The following is a 22,008-nucleotide window of genomic DNA, read 5'->3' on the forward strand; positions in this document are numbered from 1 at the left end:
TGTTTTCTCATAATTATTTAATCACACATACATTTACATCATGCAGTCAATCCAAAACTGTGATCTCATTAACTTCCCGTCTCCGTCCATATCAGAGCCCTGCTATTTGTGCCCCAGTTCTCCAGGAATGATCCAGTACCTTGTCCACTGATGGATCCCCAAAACTGTCCTTTAAAAATTGACCAACTATTACACAGTAATAAAAAAAGTGGCTACACTTTTGTTTTGTTTTTTTAATTTAGAATTAATGCAAAATTGAATTTCGGCAAACATCACAAATGTTCTTTGCTGTATTTATTTACTATTTTTCCCCATTTCATATCCAGTTTTGGTGGAAGGTCAAAGGATAAACATTTTGAGGTCCATGCTGCAAACTAATCTAGAAGGTTACACAGAGGGTATAAACCGTCCCGATAGACACCAAACGCTGTCCTGTCACAGATACGGTGGAGCTACTCCTCCCTGCAGCTTGCAATTATCACTGCTGAATTTATTCGACAAGCAGCTCCACTCGCAGGGCTTTGGAAACTTCTTTTTTTTCCCCCCTCCAGTCAAAAACAGCCACATATGGAGTGTTTTTTTCCGAGTGCAGATATTGTGAAGAAGTGCTTATAAACCCAACTTTCTTGTTTGAAAATGACAGGTTTTTTTTTTTAGTATTACACCTTTTAGAGAAAGCCGAAATGTCCCCTATTCGAGCTGGATTTGTTCCACTAGTCTCTGCCAAACAAACAAACGAAAAAAAAATTCAATAGAAATTTAATGTGCCTTTCCAAAAAGCTTCAACTTTAAACGTATTATTCAAATTTCAATGCATGATTGTGAGCGTACTGCTTGTGAAGATTGAGCACCGCCTCAACCATCCACCAGCATCGACTCTGTATCATGTTTCAGCTTTTCAGAAAGACCAATAAAAGCCTTCAATGAGAAAATACTCAGAGAGCCAGTGTAACAAATGCCAACAGAAAAGAGGAGTGGCAGGACTGCTGCTGCTGCTGCTGCTAACACACCCTGATCCCACCTGCCAGTCAACTGTTATACAGTGTATTTTACAGTATATTGCACTTGCACAAGATGTTAGTGTTCTCATGCTGGGGTTACAATCACAGCAAGCCTTTTACCAATACACTGGGGCTTCACAGGGTTAAAAAAGAAAAAAGAAAAAGATGTGGCGGGACTTAAAATGAAAAAAAAAAAAAAGTAGTAATGGAAAAAAAACACTAAAAATACAAGGACAACAAAACACAACATAAGTCCTACAACCCGTGGCTAGATTTAGTTAAATAAACCCTTCCTCCAGATGATGACAGAAGATTATTGTGCAATTTTAGACCCTGCTCTCCCTGACTGGCTGATCAGCAGCAAGGGTCCGACCCATCGACTGACACCCCCACCGCCCGGCGCTCCCCTCCAAATACAAATCTACACCGTCTATGGAACAATGAAAAGAGATACAGTACATAAAAACCCAGCATCAACACGTCGCTTTCTGCAAATTTACAACCAAAAGGGGCACGTACAGTTACAGGTCTCAAATCTATTAAGAAACAACAACAACAACGACAACAAAAAGAAAAAAAAATAATCGGGGTGGTGTTGGAGGGAAGACAAAAGAAGAAGAAGCGAGGCACCCTTGAAAAGAAATCATGACAGGGCAGGGATTGAACAATTCCTGATAGGTTTACGACTAAAACAAAAAAAAACAACCAAACAAACAAACAAACAAAAAAAAAAAGGTCCTGATATGTGAGTGAAGGGAGATGAGTGAGTGACGGGGACCCAGCTAGGACAGGACAAGCATCGTGTGCCTTCTCAGTCTATACGCCTGCAGTCTATGTGCTCTGATGTGCAGAGAGATATAAATAGCGTCCATTAACACAGCATCATTAACCACTGAGAGAAGTAAAAACAGTACATTTAGCTACTTAGCATAGGCTATGCTAAAAGGTGGAAGTTTTGTCGTGTTAACCGGATCATTCTCCTCTTTCCTTCCTTCCGTCTACATTCTTTACATCCTTCTCATGAAGTCACCAATAACGAGTATAGGATTTATTTTAACTTAATGATAAAAACAATTGGCCTCCACAGGTATTTAGTTAAATACATCTACAGTACACCGTCGCACGTCTTGGCTTCTCGTATTTTTACTTTTTTCAATCCTTCTTTTGAGCCGCTCCCCTGCCGTTCATCTCGTAGCCGTCTCTCCAGGGAAACATGTGCAGCAGTGCCAATTTTACATCTGTACAACAAGACCGGACTGAACAGTAGTGCTCGACGCCATCTAGTCAATTCAAAACAGTTTTTTTGTAGTTTTTTTTCCTTAAAGAAGAAGCATGTAAAATCTATTCAGAGAAAAGTGTGGTTAACAACCAATGATAAGAATAATGATGAAATGTACAGAGGTTAGCCTATAGGGTCAAGCTAGTTCTCTTGGTAGGGTCTCCTCTTCATTTTTTATGTTTTTGGTCTTTTTTTTTGTGTTTTTTTTTTTCCCGTTTTAGGTGCTTATTTCCTTTTTTTTTGTTGTTTTTTTTCGGATCTTGCTACCGTTTACATTCAGCTTGGCACAGTGCAGAACTACTCGCACGACGACGACGGATGACGACAGACTGTGCAAAACAAAAACGAAACCGAAGCTACACATTCGAGTCGCGCGCGGTTTCGCTCGCCAAGGCTGCGCTCAAGACTGCGTTTGGTTCAGTGAATAACAATATTATCTTGCCTTTTTGTAAATTAAAATTGTTGTCTTTTCTTTTCTTTTATTATATCCAGTAAGAGAAAAAGAGATAAGTCATGATGAGAATTGGGGGAGGGGTGAGTGGGTGTGTGTGTGTTGGGGGGTTTGGGGGGGACTGGAGCTGTACAGGCCGGGAATATTTATATATATATATTTATAATTCAGAAACTCCTTCGTGGCTCCAGAGCTGCGACGAGGAGCCTGTTGTCTGTAATGGAATGACAGGTTGTCGGGGTGGGCGGGGGGTGATATTGGCTTCTTCTGTGGTGTCGTCCTTCTGTCCCACTGCTCTTCAGCTGCAGATTTAAAAGAAGGATGCTGTTAGTAATTATGTCCTATTTTATGCACACAAGACGACTATCAATCACAACCTGCCCGTTGTCTCTTTAACTGTTGGATTTATTCAGCTGCTGTCTAACAAAGAACACGCTGCGCTTGTCAACAAACATAAAGAAAGGAAAATCTGCCGTTGTACATGTTGACTTGTTATGAAGCAGATACTGTTTGCTTCAGAGCTGCCACATCATCGATGACTTAAACCAGCGGTGCCCAACCACAGGGCCGCGGACCAGTACCGGGCCAGAAAGAATAAAAACATTTTATTGTTTTGTTTTGGGTTTTTTTCCCCCAGCGGAGTCTGCAGGGTGCTTTATTTTGATAAATGACTAGTTCGTCTTCCCGTCGCATCCGTCTGCGCTTGTTTCTTGATTCTTATTAGTTTTCATGCCCGGCCGTTAAACGAAGCCGTCGGTCGAACCGCCGCCGAAATTAATAAAAACCAAACATCTCAGGAGAGCTTCTTTGGACGGTGGGAGAGACTCGATACTGAGATGGAAGGAAAAGTAAACACATATTCAGCGAGTAATTTTATTAATTAATGAAACTTCTTAATAGAAAAACACATTCATTTTTTGTTACGTGCACAATGACTGGTCTGTAGAAAATGTTTTTGCTTAAAACTGGTCCGTGGTACATAAAAGGCTGGGGAGCGCTGACTTCAACAATAAAATGCATCAACACTTTAATTGACGTGTGTTTTTATTGTAGCTTAGTAATTCTACGTCAAGTTGTTTTGAGCCTCCAGTCATTGGTGAGCTGCACTTTTAGACGACGGCAGCAATCTCCAGTTTGGTTAAATGTAAAAGAACAAAAAAAGGTTTGTACACTGTGCAGCTGCGGCTTAAACAATGACGCTAATGTATGGATTTTACCGATTTTTACAAATTTGCCTCGAGACGTAAGTGACACTGAGAGCGACAACGAAAGACAGACTGAGGAAGTGTGTGACGATTCTGAGGCTGTTCAACTCCGACACTGAAGAAGACGACTTTAGTGGTTTTAGTGCAGGAGGAAGATGAAGATAGCGATCAATGACTTTTCCTGGTAGGCTGCTGTAGTTTTTTTTTTTACCTAGCCGCGTTACAGGCGTCGTTCGGAAAGAAGCATTTACGTATATGTGTATGTTACCCGTTTGTATTTAATTAAAAGTTTAAAAAATCTCTCTGTGTAAATATCTCCTGTTACAACGTGCAGCTTAGAGACAAGTGTGGCCTAAATATGAACAGAATTTGTTTCCTTTTTTACGGTTAGTGAGTGCGGCTTATATTCAGGTGCACTCGCTCAATAGTCCAGAATATACGGCAGTTATTTTGCTTCTTTGGAAAAAAATAAATATCTATACTTTTTTTTAGCTTCATCAACTAAAAAAATAGTAAAAAGATTAATCAATAGAAAAGTAGTCCCTCGTGGCAGCTCTGATCTGTGCAAACAAAACAACAGGATTCATACCAGACTGAAATAACGCTCCTGAATACTGAAGCAATCTACAGCAACTTAACAAACGGGTTGCTTCAAAGTGCAGTCATGTTTGGTTTTTTTTCTCTCTCTTAATTTTCCTAAAAACAAAACGCGGTCTTTCCACTTACTTCTTCTCGGGCTTTGCGCTGCTTCCGCCCCTGATGGACACCGTCTGGCTGTTCTGGTAGAAGCCTCCTCCGCTGCGGTTGATGTTGGGATGGGTGGGAGACGCCACTGGCTGCTGCCCAGGCCGAATGGGTTTGGCTGATGAGGGGGGAAAAAAAAAAAAGGACATTGAGTATCGCCTCTTTTGATTAAAACTGATGTTCGGCAAGATTTGCATTTTATTTCAGACAAAATAAAAATGAAGTACTTTTCTTCCCTGTAAATCTAATGAGAAAAATACACCAACTCTCCCTGTGGATCAGCTGACTGAAAATCAAACAAAAAACTCCTCCCACTTAAAGCTATTTGAGGGAAAAATGAATTTCCACTCATGCATCTTACATCAGGACTAATCTTTAGATGCTACTGCCAAGTTTGAAGTTCTGTTTAACCCATTTTTAGCACAACATGAGCACGACAACTTATTATTAAATTAGCATTATTTAAATTAAGCTGAGAAAACTGTCACATTTGTTCTGCATGAAGCTAAAAAGTCTGTTCAAAGGGGGAACTGACTTGAATTTAAATTGCCAAAAAGTCACATTTAAATATGCTGTGACTAAAATAACTGAAATTAGCCTTTTAAAAACGCATCATGTATAATTTTTGAATTGGAGGATGCAGACTCCCCTCCAGGTTGAATAAAACATCACAGTATCAGAGAACATACAAACAACATTGCCTCAGTGTGCAGCCATAGAAATATAAATAGAAATGTGGTATTTCAGTATTTAAAGTACATTTTCTTTGTACTACTTGTACTTTCAGGGTCTTTTACATGTAAAGGTGTATTTTGACAGAAAAAGATGTAAATCTTCCCTTCAAACATTTTGTTAAAAATCATTTTAAAAATCCTGTGAAAGCGTGATGTAAGAGGACATCATTTCCCGCCACTGTGAAACATCTCTGCAATCTCGGGTCTGTAAACATGTTTCCCACCACATCCGTCCCCGCTCACCGATCTGGGCTGAATGTCCCCTTCTGGCCATGTTCTTGGCCCTGACGGCCTCCTTGATGCGGTCGACCTCCTGCTGGTAGCGCTTGCGGTCGCGGGCGGCGTTCTCCTTGGCTTCCTTCAAAGCAGATTCCAAGGCCTTGACCCGCTCAGCCGTAGCGCGAAGACGCTTTTCCAGTTTAGGAAGCTCACAGCGCAGGTCTGCATTATCACGCACCAGCTGTGGGAACATTGCAATTGTTTCAAATCGTTTCTTTGTTTAGCTTTCTAGAGCGGCCTACCAACGAGAAAGATAGAGCAAGTGTAACAACAGGAGGAGAATAAGATAGATTTAGGGGGAAAATTTACACAGAGAGAACAAAAGGGACAGCAGTCACAAAGGACTGAGATACTACAAAGTCAATCATCATCTTCAAAATATTCTGATATGCGTAAGCTGAGCTCCTACCTGTTTGTGAACCTTGGTGAGCTGCTCAAGATTGTTCTCAAGAAAGGAAATTTTCTGTTTCTGAGCTGCACTCCCACCTGTGTCGTCTGAATCCATCTCAGCGCTCTGAACAAAAAACAACAAACAAACAAACATGACTTTATGATCACAGATAAACATACACCTCCAGCTATCTGGGCCACCGTGTTCTTGCTCTGATTCACTCATCAGTCGTAGTTTGAGTCATGAAATGTGGACCTGGTTTGTAGTGTGTCATCTTTTCCAACATAAATTCCACTCTGTAGGACTAACTGAGTCTTAAATGTTCACATGGTTCACCTTTTTCACTCTGGTGGCCAGGTCCTGAACAAAGAGTTTCCTCAGGTTGTGCAGAGTCTGCAGCTCCTTGGCCTGAAACGCAAAAGGACAAGTGGACTTTAAATCCATGCCTAAAAATACTTCCAGATGTAGTTTAACAATGAATACGAGTCTGTGATCATCAGTTAATCTCTATGAACTCACCACTGTCTCTTCCAGACCCTTCAGGTCCTGTCTGGCCTGCTCCCTTCTGTCCTGCATCACCCTGAACAACAACGAAAAAACAGTTCAACTCTAAAGAAATACACACAACAACGAAGGTAAATACCTCAAGTTTTGTGGTATCTGACCAGTAAACTGAATAAAACTGCATCAACTCAGTGAAAATCGTGACCAGCGGACATGACAGTGCACATGTTTGTGCTTGAAACGTACGTAAGCTCGTGCAGCTTGCGGCTCTTTTCCTGGTCGGTGGATTTGAGTTTCTCGTGTTCCACTCTGAGCCTCTCCTGCTCCAGCATGATCTTCTGGTTCAGACTGAAAGACACAAAATACGTCAACGATCACAACATGTCTCTGTGAAAATATTTACGTCCTGTGTTCATTTTACAGCCTCAAACTTAATCTCAGTAGTTCTTCACTGTGTTTCATTGTGACCAACATCCTGTTTCAAGCGAACCAGCATCAATAAACATTGGTTTAGCTGTGACTTTACGTCTCCCATTAGTCTGCCTAATTAAACATTCATTCTTGTTGCCGTCATCTTGAGCAGCACTGACTGACAGCAGCAGTCCATCTTAGAGACTTACTCCTGCAGCTCGGTGATGAGTTTCTCCTTGTTGTCCAGCTCGTCTCTCAGGCTGCTGATCTGTTTCTGGTGAGCTTCGCGATGGGAGTGGATCTGCTTCTCCACCGCTTCCTGAATACACACACAACAATCAACATGCTGTTAAATTAACGGCGATGTTAACAGGACATTTAGCAAAAAATGTGTATTTATTTTTAGAATATTAGACTTTTTCTGATGAAGGTTCTGTCTTTAACAATCTTTTGTCCCTTGCAGAATCAGCAGGATTACAATGCGCCTTTGTACCCTGTTCAATGAGAAACCAGGACGTACCTTGACTTCATTGGCAGTCTGGATCTCGTTCTCTTTCTCCATGGCATGGACTTTCTCTGTAGAATACAAACATATGATTTCCCATTATGTCATGACGTCAACAAACAAACTTCTGAATGACATCAGCATAAATTCAGGCCTGAGATTGTAAAAATGTGTTAAAGTTGGCTATACATCCATTCAGTAAGCACAGTGATAACGGCTGTGAAATCTATTTTCTGTAGGTTTAGACCTCTGTGGACTTTCAGCATGCCCCTGGAGTCTTATGTACACTCTCTGTCTTGCTCTGAAACACAGGTCTCCACAGGTCCTCCCACACCTTCACACCCAGGCCTTGCCTTGTACAGACCCACACAGGTTCAGATCCACTATATAAGGTCAGTCAGGTCCTTTCATTCGTGATAATACTCAGTGAGCTTTTGAATTGCCCTTAGGGGATAAATAAAGTTATTTGAACTAACTGAACTGAATTGAAATACTCAAACTGATGCTCCAGCCATGATCAAACAGCCCTGATCATGATGAAGCTTGATAGCAATGCTTTGGTGATGCTAATGTCAGCAGCTGTGGCAACAAACAACCAGTTGCTGTTATAGTTTTAAGATCAACAAATCGAAATTTTCCTTAATATGCTCGATGCAACACAACTGCAAAGCCGATTCTAAATGAGCCAAATTCATTATCCTTCATCTTTCTTGGCAAGGAGACGTTTCCTGACACTGCATTTGGTGAGACACAAAGTCTTGATTGGGCAACTTGTAAATTAGCTTTAACTTGTTTAGAGTCTGTGTGTTTTGGTTAAGTTCCAGACAGATGTTTCTTGGTTCTGTGTGGCTTTAGGTACCAGCTGTTCAATAGTAGACAGGTCTGGTTTACTTCCAGGTTTGACATTTTAAAGTCTTTCTGGCCTCTGGTACAAATGTTCTCGTATGCACTGCCATTTAGTAAACAAACACGACACAGCAGAGCCACACTTAAGTATCAGGAATCAACAACCTGATCATAAACCCTTCAAAAGTACAGCAAGTTCTTTCTTTTTTTTTGGAGGCAGTTCTCGAAACCCATCCTCAACCAGTTCTTCAAGTGAGGCAACTACATTGAGGTTAACCATTCCTGAAAGCCTGTTTAACTTTTACTCCACATCCGCTGCTCGGCTGCACTTAGAGGAAGTGTTGTAATGTCTTTAAGTGAATTTGGTGCCTATGCTTCATTCCCTGCTCCTCCTCATGTGGTGACCTACCCTGAGCGCTGAGCTTGACGAGTTCCTCATTAAGAGAATCCACGTTCTCCTCAAGCTGCCTCTTCTTCTGCTCCACGTTCTGCAGGTACTCAGTCAGGGACTTGATTTTAGCCTCATGCTGGAGAAAGAGGGAATAATAAATTTTTTTTATACATACAGTCTTTACTAGGATTCAGATATGAAACCAAACCTTATGTGCAGACGCAGACGGATCAGAAAGATGTTTGAATCAGGTCAATACACCATCTGTGTTTATCTCCTGTATACCTGGGAGATGCGGAGCTGGCAGGCTGCTAACTCTTTCTCGTTCTCATCCATCTTCTTGTTGCTTTCTGACTGGGTGCTCTCCAGCTGCTTGCAGCGTTTCACCATCGTCTTCACTTCTGACTTCATCTTGCTGATGTACAGACGGGCCACTGTGAACTCCTCATCAATCAGACCGCTGCCACCCTCATGTTGCTGAAAACACAGAAGAGGAAAGTTTAGACTTAGGAAGGAGAAAAGACAAAAAAAAAGCTGCAAAGACAAATAAGACAGAGGGAGGCTGAACACGAGAGAAAGTGCAGGAACCATCTCAGTACCTTAATGTCGTTGCTGCCTACAGCGATGCCAATCTCAGCAAGATCTTTGAGCAGCGATGACATCATCTCAGTCACCCTCTTCTTCTGGTGGTTGGACATTTCCTTCAGCTTCTGGAGCTCAGAGTCCAGAGAAGACAGGATGGACTGCAAAGAAAGAGAAGCTTTAATACCAAAACTATGCAATATATGTTAAATTTATTACTTTGCTATTAACTTAGCCTCAAAACCATCTATTGCTCACATAAAACAGCTTCTCTGGTTCCTCCCTGACAGTGAACAAACGTGACAAATGTTGACATCTATGTAGAATTAGCAAGCTTGATTAGTACTGACAAACGACAGGATGAAAGACAGAACAAATCTGCCAATAACTGTTGATCAACACAAACAGCATGGCTACAGTTCTGTAGTGACATTCCCCCACAGAGACGCTCACCAGAGAGCCTCTCGTAGAAGAATTGTTAGCTCAGCTATAACAGATACCCAAACAGTGACTCTCCAAGAGCCATAAATGTTATTCTAGTGACAAGTGGGGCTATGTGTTCTCACACTCAAGAAAAGAGAGTCTGACAGTCTGGCTGTTGGCTCTGAAACTGCTCTATGTCTCTGTCCATGCCACAATAAATAGTTTCCCACCATGACCCTACATCAGCCTATATCACACCCTATGCAGTCACACAGCCCAGTCTCTTGCAGTCACTGCTCCTTCACTCTTGTGCTTAATTTCTTTTTACATATGCTTGTAGAGATGGTTCTATCTGAATGTGAAGCTGTAATTACTTTTTAAAAATCATTGCTGAACTGCTTTGACTTAAGGCACATCGTGACAATGATGGCATTTAATCAACCTGCCAAGATCTTTTTCACTTTGCAGTGAATTCCAGATTTGGAAAAGGCTTTCAATAGTGAAAGAAATAATGGATTTGCAGCAGTAATTAATATGTGCATGTTTCCCTGGGTGGATTTGTCAGTAGTTCTTTTTATGCCTGCAGGTTGCACGAGTTTAATTATAGTGTCGCGTTTCTGTGTGCTGCATATTAACGTGGCCAAAACAAAGGACAAATAAAAGGCACCCGACAAAAATGAAAGCATCACGCAGTCTTTTGGCAGGCTGATGTCTGTCTGCAGCTCACCGATTTCTGGCTGAGCTCTTCGCTGATAGCCTCAAACTCCTTGGTTTTATCCTCCACCTCCTGGCTCTTCTGGTCGTAGTTGACAGCCAGCTCCTCCAGAGCCTGCAGCACCTCCTTCACCTCCTCCTTGGAAGCCTCGTTCTCAGCCTGCAGGCGGTTCAGTTCTGCCTGGAGGTTCTCGTGATCACGCCGGGAGGAAGCTAGAAGCTGCACGGGGGGGAAAGAGGTTTAGGTTGGGGTTTCTTTTGCTTTCAAATGTAGCAGAGCTGGAGCAATTATTCAGCATTTGATATAATATGGCTGACTGAGCATTTGCATTTTAAGTAAAAGTGAAACTACGAGACAGAATTAATAAACTGGCTTAATAGTAATCCCAGATTGCAGCCTTGTTCAAAACAGCAGGGCTGAAGTAGTAAAATATAAACCCAACTTGACGGCTGTGATAGCTTCATGCATTTCCTCCCACCTGTGAAGCTACAAAGATCATAAGTTCACTCTGCACCGCTGCCACCCTTCCACCTGTTAGACCTCCGCTACTCACCTCCTCCTGGTCCAGCATCTGCTGCTTCAGCTTCTCGGCCAGCTGGCTCTGCTGGTTGATTTCCTCGTCCTGTAAAGTGCAAAGACACACAGCAACATTAGCATTCACACCAGGCACCACAGGTATCACTGTAGACAGCCGGTACAAGGTGACAGACCACTGATAAATGCAGGGAAAATAAAATAACTCTCTTCCTATTAAATATCTAAAGCTATCAAAAAAAGACAGTATTATTCCTTTGAATAAAGACTGCTGAGCCCTGATAGAGAAGAAATGTGTTTACTCTTCCTTGTTACATTGAGTATTTATATTGGCCAGGTGTTGCTTTCAGAGTTGTATTGATAGTGTCTAAAAGTAAACCAATGCAAAGATGATTTTCCACTCTTCGGGCTGTAGCTATATGTACATTTCATCCCAACACATCAACACTTACTGAAGAGACATTTGAGAGATAATCTCAACATCCAGCGGTCTATAATCTGATTTCTTCCATTGTAAATGGGTTGAAACCAATCAATCAATATTAGGCATCAAGAAGAAGAGTAAAGTTGGAGGGACTCAATCTGAATGATTACACTTTAGTTTTAACTAGGGCTGGTCCGAATAGCAATTTCTGATATCCGGACATTCGGTCCCACTTAAGGACGAATATCCTGAATATTCGATGGTGCCGTGGTGGTGACGGGCAAGTATTTCAGGCTCCGACGGGCTGGAGTGGGCGTGACGCACAGGCTGCATTTGGCTACTAAGACCAGTTTCTGTGTTTAGGGTAGCGGTGACGGCTCCGTTTCCACGGCGGGGGGGATATTCGGATATCAAGTTTGATATCCCGATTCCAGCACAGCTAACGAATAGTCAGCTATTCCTATTCAGCTATTCAGGTCCAGCCCTAGTTTTAACACCATGACATTCTCCGATCACATTTTAGTGAGAATTACTAAATAAATTCAAGACATGCACCTCTCCTCTTCTCTCAGTGTACATGGCTGACTAAAACCTATATACATGTGACAAACCACAAACAAACACCACTTTACTACATTATGCTGTATTTTAGCCCTCACCTTATCGTCCAGCTGTTTGTAAAGCTTGGCTAGCTCAGCCTCACACTTGTCCTTCTCCACGTCAGTGAGGCGAACGCCGGGCACGTTGGGCGTGGAGGCCGGCTTGTCGTTGAGTATGTTGTCCAGGGCCAGCACCTCGGCGTTGGCCTTCTCCTTATCAAACTGCTCCTCCACTGGCACGCTTTCACCTGAGGCGGGACAGGAGAACACACATGTTCGGTTTATGTGGAGGGATGGAACTTTACTTGTGTTGGCAAAGGGTTGTTTCACAAGTATGCTGCAGACAAAACCCAGAAAGACTTACCATTCCTCCAGCGATTGAGCTCATTCTCCAACCAGGTGACGGTGTTCCTCAGAGTCTTATTCTTCTCCTTCTCCCTCTCATACTTCTGCTTCCACTGCTCTGCTGTCAGCTCAATGTTCACTGTCACAGTGTTCTTGATGGTCTTTGCTCTGGATGTAGAAAAAAAATTCCACTTGAAGAACTCCAATAATTAAATTTTAAGCACCCACTATTTCTCAAAATAAGATATATATAAATGTACCAGCTGGGACTTGTCTAGTAATTTATTATATCACCGTGTTATGTCCTCTTTACCACAATTTCAATATATGAATGTATTTGTATATCAATTTACAACACTAATGAAGCGTGGATCTTTTTTTTTTTTGCATAATAAACTTTTCTTTTTTAAATATACAAATGTGGCATCCAGCCAAACAATTTTGACTAAAGCCATAAAGCTGCAGTTCTTCTACTGGCCTACTAACCTCTGTCCGAACATAAGGGTGGATTTGGTTTCAGCCTCATTAAAGGAGGAAGGCGAGCAGCAGATAACAATGGTGGTTCGACAGTTACCACCCAGCGAGTCCTGCAGGATACGGGTCATCTTGCTGTCTCGATAAGGGATGTAGGCCTAAAAATATAGGACACAGACACACATACATAAATATATAGACATATCAATCATGCATTGGGATCTGTGAAGCATACCACATTATCTCACAGTCACTTATCAAAACCATATATGACGGATATCACAGTTACACAGCAGAATAAAAAACAAAGCAAAGTCTGGTATTCCATCAGCTGGTCTATTACACTTTGAAACGCTGCTGCTGCTGTCCTGAAACCAAAGAGGAGGCTTGCGGTTTTACCAGCACTGAGCTGACAGGATGTAATGGCTTACGTTACAGTTCTCACACGTTTAGTAAAACTAGAAGGCAGTTAAATGATAACTTGAGATATGATTAGCATCGATACAAACAGCTAAGCCACGGCACTCCGCTATCTTTCTTCACATGCTCCTAGGCTCAGTTGGGAGTGAAACATCTCTGGACAATAGCTCGTCTGTTTTAGACCATCACAAATATATCTGCGGCTGTCTGCCTCAGGTTGTTTACACAGCGAATGAGCTCTAAGACAAACCAACTGTTGATCAAAGTGAGAAGGGTGAGATCTGTATGAAGCAGCTAAAGCAAAACATTGCTCGGAGCAAAGTTTTTATCTACTCCAGTTGTTCCTGCAGCACAAAGGACCTGTAGATGGCTGAAAATGGCACTTTCACAGTCGGATAGCTGAAAATGATGCTGGTGTTCCACATGCACACCTAGCTCTGGGCAGTGCAGCCGGTGAACGGGACTCGCTTCCCTTCTGTCTGCTACATTAACAGTAATGCCTGTTATTTCAAGATGCTACTTAAGTGTGTGGACAAAATCACCACCTGAGGTTGTAACAGATTTAAAACATAATGTGCTGAATAAGCCAGACAGTAATGCCAAAAACAGATTAAGGCTCATTATGTTCTGCTGTAAAAATTAACGCCTAACAGGCAAGAAAAAAAAAACTGTCACATTAACCTTAATTAGGAAACACATTCACTTCAACAGGCACTTTTACTATTAATTAAATAGCCAGAAGTCACAGACTACCATCACAAGATACTCCCAATAAGGAAACAAGCGGCAGATTTAGGAGAAAAGCCCATGGAGGTGAAGTAGATGTACTGACCGTTCCTTCAGCCAGTGCAGAGATGACGTTTCCCAGCGATGACAGGGACTTGTTGATGTTCTTGGCTTCATCCAGCACTGCTCCCTCAGCACCTGTTTTACTGACCTGAAAATGACAGAGAATCATAATTGATCAGATTTATGTCGCGCTTTTCTAGGCAACCAAAGTCGCTTTATACAATAAAACAAACAAAAAAAAAAGCACCTGATACTATTGTGTGTATGACAGAAATTGTAGTTCACCTTTTCACTACCAGCCAGATCCACCAGGTAGAGTTTTCCACTGAGCTTCTGCTCTGTCTGAGTGTTCTCCTGTTTAACGTTTATCAGGAAGATACTGTGACTCCTGGAGCTGTGCTCGTTCATGTCTGCGGACGAAGTTGTGCTTAGTTAAAAAGACATCAGCCTCCAAAATCAACGCATTTGTGATGAAGATTCTTGTAAAGGACAGTGTCTTACTTGTAACTGCTACGTGTCTGTTAGATTTGCCTTCGTCAATTGTATCCATGACTTCATCTGGGCTGCAGACAAATCTCTCAGTGCAGCCCTTTAAAAAAAGAAGAAGAAGAATAAACAGAACATGCGGTTAGATTATTGGCGTTCTCTAACAGGTTTTACCAGATTTTTGACATGTAACAGGAGGGTAGGTCTCACCTTGACATAGGGTACTCTGTTTTTGTCTTCATGCACTGACAAATTGGTCTTTGACACTGGAAACAAGAGGGAATAAATGTGTCAGAAACTGGCAAGGAACTATGTAGCCTACTGAGGGTACGCCACAAAAACCTTTAACATCCTAAACATCTGAAATGTAAACATTTATATATATAAAAAGCTGTATTGTGTTTACAACTCTATGTGTGGTTAAAATGTGCAGTCTTCTATTTTTCCATGAATCTCTTCTCATCACATCTTGTATTGTCTTGGACAGTGTATCAGTCATATAAACCAGAAACTTCCACTTAAGTTCAGGGCAAAACGGATGAGCTCTAATGGCTACAAACATAAGAACAAAAACTACTAATCTTACCAAGTAACAGTATTTTGGACAACAGAACGTTGTTGAGTAATGAAATGCCATGTTAAAACTAGATACCACAAAAGTCAGACATTTTCAAAAGTCTGCAGCTCATTTTGATACAGATATATTCCCTTAGCTCAGAATAATCTGCTTCGTAGACTCAGTGTAGAATATCATGAGTGTTTATGTGTTGTAGTACATTTATAACTATGTTTATAGCAAAACACGCAGCCCGTCCATGCAGTTCACATGCTCATTCATTTTCTCAACATTTCAGCAGCTCGTTCTGTCACATGTGAAGAGATCTGGTGTTTGGCGCTTACCGTCCAAAAGGTCCCGGATCTTGTCTAAGTAGATTTCAAAATATGAAACCTGTGAACAGAAGAAGGACCTCATTATAAGAAGATCCCGTTGATAGATCAAACTAAACAATCAAAATACACACTGAGGGGTTGCCGTGATCCCTGCAAAACACGTTATTACGCAAACTTAAAAAAATGAAAAAAAACACACACAAAGAACAAAGATGCAACTAAGTCCCGGTTATCACTGACAAAGAAAAACTCCACAAAGATCCACAGAACATCAGAAGCACATGTGTCAAGGTGTGTCGAGGGTGTTTTTACAGATTCTTGGCCAAATTATTTAATCTATATATTCACACCTACCTTGCCGATATCTCAAAACTTATATTCCATAGAGACAAAACAAGTTTTATACTCATATTTTCCAACAAGCCCAACAGCATGTGCTGCAACAGCAGGAAAAGATGAGGCGGAACTTTATTAATCCAGAAGGGAATTTCTTGAGTAGAGCTCAAATAAGGTGTGTCAGCTGGGAAATATGACAGAGCGGTACAAAATGACATGCTGCTTATCAGTCTCCTCCATCGCTTATACTGACTCACGCAAAAAACGCAAAGTAATAGCAAACAAGGAAGTAATAGTTAAACAGAAAGCATGTAGCCTGCTTCCAGGACTCACAGTTTGAGTTTGAAATATGGATCACCACTCTTAAATATCAGAGGACTGTGCCTCTCCAGCCACTGCAGCTCTCTGCTTCATAACTAGCTGCAGGACAGTCCAACATCTTGCCCCCTCTACTTACTTTGATATGAAACTCCAGGTTTTCGTCCATGGAATAGATGTAGTTGAAGATGTCTTGCACTATCCTGGGGATGATGCCCATTGCATCTGTGTCATGGAGATTCCCCTGCAAACCGACAAGCAAATGAATTTCAATCAAAAACAAGATGAACCCCAATTAAAAATAAATCACTTTTCTAAAGTCGTTCTTACCTCCATGGTGTGTGTTTTGCCAGATGACGTCTGCCCATATGCAAAAATTGTTCCATTGTATCCCTCCAGAACATCTGTAAGACACCATTTAGAACTTAGTAAAGCGAGGATTTAAAGGGTTTTGGAATGTATTTTATGATTTATAAAATACTGAACAGATGTCTTTTTTCATTTTCTGCATAAACAAAACAAACAACAGTGAGAGCTGACCTTTTACAATCTTTTGAGCGCAGGCGTTGTACACTTGTTCTTGTGTTGTATTTGACTGAAACACTCTGTCAAACATGTACGGTTTACCCTGCAGTAGAGAAAAGAAGAAGAGTTAGTGACAGATGACACATCGAAATAAATCCCATTATCTTGTAACCTCATTTTAAATAATCTGTAATATGTCTTGTAAACAGATTTGTGTGTAATACTTTCTTTCACCAACTGACTCACACAACTGTGATTTACATTGTACTGAGTTCAACACAGAGAATCTAACGCGTTTGTTGAGGAACGTTATCTGGCAGTAATTATGTGTTATGCCTGTTAGCTTCGTTAAGGGTAGTTTGTTGTCATTTATAGCGTGAATATGTCAAAAAAAGAAATCAAAGAAAATCCATACGCAGTCCCTACAAAACCACCGAGCATTTCACCTCAACTTTGTCGAGATTTTAAAGCTGTGTTTTACTGATGGGCATTTTTAAGCCACATTTGCCTTTATTTGATGACAAACAATAGTGAGACGTGAGGAAATAAGGGTATCCAGAAGGGATGACATACAACAGACATCCCCTGCCAGGTTCAGACTCTGGAACATTGTGTTACATGATCACGTTTGCCAACATGACATTCCAATCAGTCACAACTTTATGTTCTCAATCTAATTCAACCTCCACTTGCTGCACTGCAGTTTGCATCTAAGTATCATTCACCTGACAAGGGTTCTATCCCACGTGAACTCTTTTCCTGCAATCTCCCTAAAGTTGAAAGTTTACATTTAAAGTGTAGCTGACTGTCCTGTAGGCTAGTCAAAACTTCAAAGCACAACTCCAGTGAGACACCAATCAATAGCTGGATTTAAGATGGAAACCGCAGGGTATTAAATGTGATGCTACAGGCAAATCCGAGGTTCAACTGAGATAGCACGTTGTCTTTGGAGGTTTGTAGTCCCAGTTGAATCATCTCATCTCCAGCCTTATGGGTGGGGTTCTAGCACTGATGTGTTAAGACTTTAAGAACAGAACAGCCCCATTAATGCTACCCCAGGTTACAAAACAGATGTGCCTTAGCAGTATAGCTTAGTTATATTTAGATTCAGCGTTGACACCTGTGTAGGTAAGGACAAGTTGAGAATGTTGACAAGCAGCTGGTGTCACCTTGAAGGCGCCACTGACAAAAGCTCGCTAGTTTGGGGCCAGTAATACGCGTCAACACGTTCTAATTCAAGGTCAAACCACAAGCATGTCATCGTCTGGCATTAAAGCTGCAGCACGTTTACCAGTACAAAAATTATTCTGACTTCTACAGCTGAGATGTCCTCAATTTGCACCGTGGCTCATAATCCCGCCTGACAGACGGTCACATCCAAAGTACAGCTCTGCAACACCGACCGGCAACATCTTAAGACATTTGTAATTCACTCCAGAGAGCCACATCCTGGCAATTAACCCTGTCCAGAACAAGAGCACCGAGCCACTATCAGGACTGCCAGACGCTGTCAGCAAACAATGGCGCAGCCCGAGTTTAAAGTCCTCATTGTTGCTGCTGCTACTGGCCTCGTTACCTACACTTGTGCCTAATGGGATTAGTGGCTGAAATTGTAATTACAGTGAAATGTATTGTTAGAGCATTCATAAGTGCTCTGTCATGTTCCTCCCGTCCTGATGGCTTTGTTATGATATTGCCCAGGGAATGCTATTCAGGAGAGACCGCAACACACCATCACAGTCAGGTTCTTCTGCATTAGCCACATGGTTCTTGTTGTATTATGCATGAAATCCAACTGAACCTGTGGTGTGGTGTTCCATTATTTTTCAATTTGGGTTTTGTTTTACTGCCTGATACACATAAAGCAGGGAAAGAAGGTGTTGATTGTTTGTTGTTTACTTGTTTAAATATGGCAGGAGTACTTTAACTTATCTCTCTAATCCTTTTCTTTCCTGTTAGCTCTCACGCACTTCCACCACTATCTAAAAGTAGCTCAGTGCTGTTCTTGTGGGGCGTCCCAGCCTAATGTATGGAAATAGGAAATGTGACAGCAAAGCAAAGGGAAGAATGATCTGATCCATTTGTGTACAACTGACAGAGAGGCAATGGGCTCATGAATAATTCACCTGCTGCACACTCACACCACGCTGGCAAAGCTAGCTTGGCAAACTGAGCTAGTTACGACACCCACACCGCCTCATCTGGAAACTTCATCTCACTCCCTTTTCGGCAAAAGACTGGCAGGGCTTTAAAGTGAACCACCGCTGAGTAAGGGAATATCGCACAAATATGTGACCCTCCGATACAGTTGCACTGGTGAAGCTACTTGTCGGATGTCTGCACAACAGGCATTGTGGTCAGCTTCACCACTGGCTGAGTGATGGAGCGCTGGCGCTTCAGCCACAGCACAGGGTCCACCACGCCCTAGATTGTTTCAAATGAGATGAAAAATATGAGCCAAGTGAGTCAGTCACCCTGGCTAAGAGCATCAGCAAAACAAAGTACATCACCATAATAATTACCCTCCCCACCCGGAGAGATTGCCCAGTGCCCGTCCAAATGCCTGCTCTGATTGGTTGAACAGCTGGTAACCAGGAGAGAAAACACAGGAGGATTACCCAGGAGCCCTGCGCTGCTGCTGCTGCTGCTGCTGCTTATGGGTATTGTAAGTGCTGTGCTTCTCAAAGCTGATGCACCAGCAGAGGAGCATCTGACTTGCAACACTTGCCTCTCTCACAATCTGCACTGGTATTTTGGCACTATGACTGGCACTCTGCACTGGGCAGGGCCACATCACGCCTTAGGGGTACAGACAGTACGTTTGCTATTTGCTAAAGGCCTGAAGTCAGTGTCAGCAAAACTATTCAAGAAGTCACCACAGCTATAACGGGCTTCTCTGTTTTGCAAGACAGAAAATGAATAGTCCTGTTGTGCTCTTAAATTCACCACCTAAATTGGTAGTTTCACTCAAAAGAGGACGTGATTCATATCCAGTCAGCCAAAACTTGCAAATTCATGAATGGAATTTAAGATAGCCTTTTATTGCCTTGTAAACGCTCTTAAGGCTGTATTTCCAAGGGTGAGCATATTACGAGACACCAAAGTCCACCAAGAGAAAGATAGCTCGTTGCTAAGGAAAACTAATGTTTAACCATTTTATTTCAGCGCTGCCTTTTGCACATTTAGCAAGTACAAACCTGAGATGTCAGCCTTCCTTTCATGCTTTAAGATTCTTAATGACAACAGTCATATTGAATATGAAAAGACTAACTTATTTCCTTTCGTGTATGATGTTCAATCCTGCCATGGGGATATGGTGCAGAGGCATGCGATGGCATGACCCCAGGTTGAGGAAATCGTGTCTTATTAAAGACATAGTCTATAGGCCTATGATGACAAAGCATCAGGTACAAATCATTTGCAAACAGACCTCAGGGCAAATTCTTTGTTGATTCAGTAAAGTGAAGGCAACATGGCACTGCATGAATAAAGGCATTTCCTTCTTTTGTCATAGGGAAAATTGTGCCCTTGCCATAACCATTATCAAGTGCTGGAGGGGTCTGTATAACCGGAGGACTAATTAAACTAAACACAACTTCAGTCTGGTCCCAAAATAAACATCCCAATGAAAAGAAAACCCTTTCCTTAAAACTGTGATTATGTAGTTGAACTGCTAAGTGTCCAGTCACTGAAGGCCAACAGAACACAGCTGGCCTGCATATAGATCCACACTTCCACTCCCTGTTTCATTATTTTATTATGAACACTGTCTATGTTTTCTGATCCTTTATGGAATCATATTTTATTTCCATTTAATATCCAATCCTGTGACTAACTTCAGCATGGTCCGCAGAAGGGTTGGTTATGTAGCCAGCTGGTCAGTTAGCTAATGTTAGCTTTAATTAAGCTACAGTATTAAAACTAGCCAGCTAGCCAAGGCCGGCTAATCTGTCAACTACCAGCTGGCCTAGCCTGCTAGCCAACAGTCTGTTAGCCACTACCAAATCAAAGCTGGCTTACGCTTTATGCTGACGCAAACTGTTCATAATTAATAGCTTTATAGTTACAGAGGTACAGCTAGTTAATATTTAATGTCGTGATAATAATGCAGCGACCAGGGAGCAGGTTATGGAGGCAGGCGGAGGCGACATTTTAACCTGTGCCAGCCGATGTATTTGTGGCTTTGTTGAATGACAGCTCGCTAGCCATGACAGGGCAACTGCGAATAGTGGCATTTTCGTGCAGCAGCAATTGGCGTGGCTCTCTGAAATGTTAAATTAAAATCCACGACCGCTGCCCTCGAAGTGAATAAAAGAATAAGTAATTAGATAAATGCGATTAAGTGTTCGGTGGCGCCACAAGTTGGCCGCAGCTGAGGGCCAGCGGAACAACGCCACGGTGAACAGGTCAGCCCTGCTAACGTTAGCTAACAAGCTAAGGTGCTAACTCCCGTAGCTAGAAGACAATCAAAAATGGCGTACGGCTCACTGTGCCGGAGGGCTCTGTCAAAGAGGGAGCCGCACAAAACAACTCACCGCGATTACGACGGTGTCTTCCCCTTGAAACTTGGGAATGTATCTGTCGCCTCTGGTCACCTCGGAGCTGTTCAGGGGCCTAAAACGGCACATCACTTTGATGGTGCACTCCGCCGGGTCGGCCATCTTCCACGGTTTACGAATGGAAATTCACCGATAAAAATTAAAGTATATCCTGGATCCCAGGGGCGGCCGCGGGGGGCGAAAAGGGAGGCCGAGCCCCTCTGTCCCAATCTCAGGTTCTGGGAAAGGGCGATTATCCGTCGGGCATTCAACAAAAATCCTTGTTTTGCTCTCAATCACTTCCCCCTCCTGTTAGGAAGCCATGACACCGGTGGATCAGCGGCTGGCCACCTCACCCCTCCTGCTGCTGTGGATGTGGATCACCATGACGTCAGCCCGGCGCTCCCTCCACCGTGTTATTGTAACCAAACCTCACTGATCAGGACACAACACACACACACACACACACACACACACACACACACACAACACACAAAGCACCACCTGACAGAGGTATATGAACATGGTCCACATTTCTAATTAACTCATATATTTGCATTTCTGGAAAGTTACCCAACTGTCTGCACTTTCCCCGACTGCTCAGGGAATTATTGCCCCTTGCTGCACAAGTGTTGTTGTATAAAGTATCAAATGATAAAACAATGATAACATGTTAAGGCATCAATAACAATACATCATTGCACCTTATAAAAAAGACAGAAAGCTCCCCTCCTCCTGAGCAGACATACAAAAAACAGCACAAAGCACCACCTATGACACACAGGAAATACCAAAGTGGTGCACAGTGATAGTTTTCCTCATATATATTTGCATTGGTAGAAAATACATATATTCTACTATTTGCACG

General features: G+C 42.2%; 1 protein-coding gene across 1 annotated transcript; it reads right to left on the reverse strand.

Annotated features, from left to right (window-relative positions):
- LOC103361717 (kinesin-1 heavy chain) lies at positions 1-21,495 on the reverse strand. Its single transcript, XM_008287882.1, has 26 exons — positions 21,138-21,495; positions 16,618-16,705; positions 16,408-16,481; positions 16,217-16,321; positions 15,433-15,481; positions 14,743-14,798; positions 14,548-14,635; positions 14,332-14,456; positions 14,090-14,194; positions 12,850-12,995; positions 12,383-12,531; positions 12,079-12,266; positions 11,015-11,083; positions 10,474-10,680; positions 9,341-9,484; positions 9,027-9,218; positions 8,760-8,877; positions 7,520-7,575; positions 7,209-7,318; positions 6,835-6,936; positions 6,604-6,664; positions 6,421-6,492; positions 6,103-6,207; positions 5,658-5,874; positions 4,663-4,798; positions 1-3,033 (listed from the first exon to the last, which is right to left on the reverse strand). The coding sequence occupies exons 1-26, from the start codon at positions 21,261-21,263 to the stop codon at positions 3,030-3,032; spliced, it is 2,892 nt and encodes a 963-aa protein (XP_008286104.1). The 5' UTR covers positions 21,264-21,495; the 3' UTR covers positions 1-3,029.
- Between the last annotated feature and the right edge of the window lie 513 nt (positions 21,496-22,008).

Source organism: Stegastes partitus, unplaced genomic scaffold, assembly GCF_000690725.1.
Source record: "Stegastes partitus isolate 25-593 unplaced genomic scaffold, Stegastes_partitus-1.0.2 Scaffold526, whole genome shotgun sequence".
Taxonomy (NCBI): Eukaryota; Metazoa; Chordata; class Actinopteri; family Pomacentridae; genus Stegastes; species Stegastes partitus.